Source organism: Solanum pennellii, chromosome 8 (assembly GCF_001406875.1).
Source record: "Solanum pennellii chromosome 8, SPENNV200".
Classification (NCBI taxonomy): Eukaryota; Viridiplantae; Streptophyta; class Magnoliopsida; order Solanales; family Solanaceae; genus Solanum; species Solanum pennellii.
This window is the reverse complement of record NC_028644.1, coordinates 46,933,905-46,939,722: the sequence shown is the minus strand read 5'-3', so window position 1 is coordinate 46,939,722 and position 5,818 is coordinate 46,933,905. Positions and strand designations below refer to the sequence as shown.

The following is a 5,818-nucleotide window of genomic DNA, read 5'->3' as shown; positions in this document are numbered from 1 at the left end:
GGACAAAGTTGTCCAGAACCTGCCTGTGAACCTTGTTTCCTTATAACTCACAATATCAGCTGGAACACCAAAGTATTTCACCACGTACTTATAGAATAAATAGACAGAAATATCAGATGAACATAATTCAGGTGCAGTAATGGAAACTTAATACTTCAAAAAACTATATACCATAGCCATTATAGATTCTTTTCCATCTACATTAGGAAAACCTTAAATGAAATCCATGTTTATCGACAACCAACGCTTTTCAGGAATAGACACATCCTGCAATAAACACACTTTCTTTTTACGTTCAGTCTTGTCCACTTGAAAAACATGGCAAGTCTTCACATACGCCTCTATATCATCTTCCATCTTTGGCTATAAATAAACACATGACAATAAGGCTAACATCTGTTTAACACCTGGATGACCAGCCCAAGAAGTATCATGCGATTCCTTCATCAAGTCTTTTCGCAGACCAGCACAATTTGGTATAACAGTTCTCCCCTCTTTAAAATGGAGCAGAACATCCTCGATCCAATACTGTCTCATTGTACCATCTTGTACTTACCCCATACACTTAACATATAATGAATTATTCGTAGCACACAACCTGATTCTATCAAATAAATCAGTCTCATGTTTCGAAATATAATACACAACAACAAATACCTCTTCCCGACTTAATGCATCAGCAACTTGGTTGTGTTTCCCGGGCTTATGTTCCACACAAAGTCATACTCAGTCAGAAATTCCTACTACCATGACTTTTTAGGACTCAACTTTTTTGTGTCTTGAAAAATGTGTTAGCAATATTGTCAGTCCGCACCATAAATTGAGTTCCCAATAAATAGACTCTCCAAACCTGCAGGCAATGTACAACAACAACCATTTATTTTTTATAAGTTGAATGCCTTTATTCTGATTCATTCAACTTTTGACTTTCAAAGGCCATAGGATGACCTTCCTGCACTTACACTCATCCTATAGCTTTATCAAACGCATCAATATGTACTTTAAATGGTAACTCAAAATCAGGCAGGTTGAGTATCACTTCAGATGCAATAACTTCTTTCAAATTTTGAAAGACTTCTTCACATGGTACAAACCACACCCATTTAGTATCTTTCTTCACAAATCAGCCAAAGATGATGACCTTTTTGAATAACCAACAATTAGTTTTATGTAATAGTTAGTGAACCCAAGAAATGACCTCAAATCCTTAACAATATGTGGTGCCTGCAAATCAACAATGGCCTGCACTTTCTTAGTATTTATTCGTACTTGTTTTTTACTAACACGATGCCCCAAAAATGTTATATCTTGTTGAACAAATTTACACTTTTCCATCTTAACATAAAATGTATATTTTCTCAATTTAGACAGAACCAAACTTAGCTGATAACAATATCATCAATATAGACAACCACGAAATCATCAAGATAGTCAAATAGTACATCATTCATTAAGTTGCAAAACATAGTCGGAGCGTTAGTTAGACCAAAGGACATCACAAAAAACTCTTACGAACCATATCTAGTTACACACGTAGTCCTAGGTTCATCACCTTTTGCTATTCTAACCAGCCAATAACCTGGCCTAAGATCAAGTTTAGTGAACCAGCATGCCTTGCTCAACCTGTCCATCAAATCCTACACCAATGGAACTGGATACTTGTTCTTCAGAGTTGCCTTGTTCAGAACCCTATAATCAACACATATTCTCATTGTCCCATCTTGCTTCTTTTGAAATAAAACAGGCGCACCATAAGGAGCCTTAGATGGTTGAATCAGTCCATCATCCAGTAAGTCATTCAATTGTTTGTGCAATTCAGCCAACTCCTTAGGAACCATAAGATAAGGAGCTTGTGCAGGAGTAACCATACCTCGCAATAACTCAACTTTATGAATAATATCTCTCCTCAATGGCAGTTTATTTGGTAATTCAGGTAGTATCACATCAGAATATTGTTTTAATAATTCAACAACACAATCAGGCACTTCTACTGTAACATCAGGCTTCAGTTCGATTAAGACAGCAAGTATAGTTTCATCACCTTTCTTCAACCCTTTGTTGATTAATATAGCAAACAACAATATTCCCTTGTCTTTCTTCTTTGCAACCTTACTAACCTTTACGAATGGATGAACACCCTTAAGAAATTGAGTATTTTTCTCATTTATGACCATCATTCCATCTAAATGAGGAACTGGAACAAATTGAAATTTTCTTAGAAAATCAATTCCAAGTATGATGTCAAACTCACCAAGTGGCATCACCATCAAATTATGTTTTCCCACCCAACTTCCAGTCGATATAGACACCCCATAAGCCATGCCCACAATGACTTGTGCCTTAGAATTGATTGTTTTGACGTAGGATGTGCTTTTAGTCAACTTAAGCCCCAATTTTGTAGCAATCTTTACATGCAAAAGTGTATGAGCAGACCCTGCATCAACCATAGCCATCACATGTTGTTCTTTAACTTTCATTTCTATATGAATTAGTGGAGCATGTGGATTCAAAGTACTAGACGTCCCTTCAACATTATTAACCAACCTAATTTGATTTAAAGAAAAACCCAATGGATTAACCATGGCAGCCACAAATTCTTCTTCCTCCTCCCCTTGATTCACATTTTCAGCAAGCAAAGCATTAACTTTTTCTCGATTTGGAAAAGACTTAGCCAAATGAGGACAACCACAAGTCTAACAACCCTTTGGATTGCCATCTTTACACTTTGGTCTGTCTTTGTATTCCTTTATTGGTGCCTTCCCCTTGTCATTAGTATTGTCTTTACGATTCTCCTTTATCCAGTCCCCCTTCTTCTTAGATTTCAAAGTAGAAGGAACATCAGTCATAGATCGAATCGACCAGAAATCAACCAACAAATCAACAACAACAATTGCCCCAGGTAGATCCTTAACATTCTGTCGCCGAAGTTCATTTTGAGCCCAACCTTGCATTTCCAAAATGAAGTTATGTAATTTATCCTCATCAGACATATTTTGAATATCTAACATCACAGAGGTAAATTCTTTAATGTAATCCTGCACCGAACCAGTTCGCCTCAGTCCCTTCAACTTGTCCTTTGCAAAGCCATGAAGCATTGCCAGGAGAAATTGATCATGCATTTCTTTCTTTAACTTGGTCCACGTATCAATTTTGGGTCGATTAGCACTCATATCATCTGCGTTTTGAGTCCTCCACCAAAGTTTAGCATCACCAAGCAAGTACATTGTAGTGATATTCAACTTGTCTGTCTCAAGCACCCTTGAACCAGTAAAATACTGTTCCATATCCCAAATAAAGTTTTACAGATCTTTAGCACTTTTTGCACCACCCAAGGCTTTAGGTTCTGAAATTTTTAACCATAGATGATTCCCCACGACTTAAGCCTAACATTGCCATAGCACGACACAATACAAAAATATTTGCTTGAAAATTCTCATTTTTCTTCTGCAGTCCCTCCTCCAATTGTAGTGTAGTTGTGTAACGCATATTCAAGATTTCAGAAATGTGTCAATCTACATCTTTTTGATACACACCGATTTCACCTTGAACTTTCTTAGTATCTAGTCTAAATCGATAATTTGTGTCAAAATATCCACGAACGTTGGGTCGTCCAGATTTTCATTAGTGATTCTAACGAAGGCTTCAATTTTGCATGCCAATTCTCACAGTTCAATGTTTTTGACCATCGTTCGAACGCGCACTAATACCAATTGAAAGAGGATCAATTTTTTTATCTAACTCCACCTCCAGGTACCCTGCAAACGTCTGCAAACTTCAGCCTAACACATTCATATTTTTTTGACTAAGTATAAAAATACTTAAAGGTAGCAAACCAAAACAATGAACAAACACAGAACTCTTCCCAACCTTTATTAATTATCAAAATCAATAAAAGGAAGGCTTCACAAATTAATCTAAGGCCAGGACATCCTTTCTATGCCTTAGATGAATTTCCACCTTTTTAAAGTTACTGCACAAGGCAGTTACATAGGTAGTTTTTACAATTGACACGTGTCCAACACTTGTCATTACATAATTTAAACTAAGTTTCCTACTGTTATATTTCTAAAAAATAAAATATATTTCGAAGTCAAATATATTCTAACCGAAATTACAACATTCCAACACTTGGAATATTTCAATCTAGTTCCAACACTTAAAATATTTCAGCTTGTTCCCAATACTTAGTTTATTTCAGCAACTCTTGTAAATGCCTTTGCTTTGCCATCATCAAGGCCCATAGTCTTGACTTTCCAAGCCAACACACTCCCTTATCTTGACGACGACTTCTGCCCACACGTAAAGCCTTGCATGTCCAAGCTGCCTTGCCAACACCCAAGCACCTTGAACCTTGCTGCACTGTTTTGCCCACATACATGCCAAGACCAATGCCCAAATCCTTGTCATGCATGCACGTATTTAGTTCACATAGTTTACTAGCCTAACGCACATGTAACAGAAGTACTTGATAGGTTTATAAACAAGCCAAGTAATGAACGGTGACATATTGTAACAAGAGTTATAAGATATTTTATTGGAACGAAAAAATATGGTTTGTTCTATAAAAATATTTTGTTGTACTTGAAGGCTTTTATGATGCAGATTGGAACACTTTATCAAGTGATTCCTGTTCTACCACTGGTTATGTTTTTACTTTAGGTGGTGGTGTTGTTTGATGGAGATAAAAAAGAAAGAAAATATAATGGTTAACTCTACCATGGAGGATGAACTAATTGATTTCGCTTCAGCTAGTGAGGAAGCGAATAGGTTAGAGATTTATTGTTTCAAATTTCTTATTTTGAAACCAATTCCTCATATTTTAATTTATTGTGGTAGCACCGCTGCAATTGGTAGAGTTCAAAACTGTTATTACAACAATAAATCCTGATCGATAAGGAGGACACAAAAATATAATGTAATATCATATTTGACAAGTGGTACCATTAATGTTGATATGTCAAATCTTGTGATAATCTTGCAGATCTTCTTAATAAGACCTTAAAAAGAGAAAAGGTCTGGAGCACATCGAGGGGAATGAGATTGAATCCTACAAATCTTTGAGTCATATATGAGGAAACCCAACCTGGGATTAGAGATCCTATAACTAGGTTCAAAGGGAAAAACTAATCATATGATGACTTGTGTGTGAAAAATGCATTATTTTTTATTTCCCTCCCTATGATATGAGTGCATTGTTCCATTTAGTTTGTGATGGTTGAGTTGATAAAAATCTTAATGAATATTAGTAGCCCGTATGAGTGGAGTGTTAATCTTACACGAGAACTTTCAACAGATTTCACCTATGTGATGTGTTGAAGTAGGTCACTTCATATGAGAATTGAGCTTATTCTCAAAGGCACTGATGAAACCGGGATAACACATGGTTGTAACGTGTTTCGCTTTAAAGCTCATGCCAACACCTTGATTATTACCTTGATTATTATGTGTGAGCAATGATATTTCATTTCACTTAAGCAGTCATAGTTCAAGTCTGAGACCATTACGACTTTGAAGTAAAAATTATTGTTTCACCAAGTGAAGGTTCAATGTAAAGCACACCTTCATTATGCATAGTAATCTTCCTTCAACTGATATACTTCCTTTTTCTAATATTTAAATGAGTGGGCAATTTTTAGATTGTAAGCATTTTAATATTAATATTTTGTATATTAATTCGTTAAAGCTTAGTGTTGTCTTTGGTGTCAATCTTTAGTGACTTTTCTGTTTGCAACCGTTGAAATGTCATGATTGCTACATTACTATATTGCATTACTCCATTGGCAATAAGTGCATAGGTTACAAACTTTTGGTGCAACAT

General features: G+C 35.8%; 1 protein-coding gene across 1 annotated transcript; it reads right to left on the bottom strand.

Moving 5' to 3' along the window:
* Nucleotides 1–1,637: 1,637 nt before the first annotated feature.
* On the bottom strand, nt 1,638–3,284 carry LOC107027655. Its single transcript, XM_015228759.1, has 2 exons — nt 2,702–3,284; nt 1,638–2,611 (listed from the first exon to the last, which is right to left on the bottom strand). Exons 1-2 carry the CDS (start codon nt 3,282–3,284, stop codon nt 1,638–1,640), a joined length of 1,557 nt encoding a protein of 518 aa, XP_015084245.1.
* Between the last annotated feature and the right edge of the window lie 2,534 nt (nt 3,285–5,818).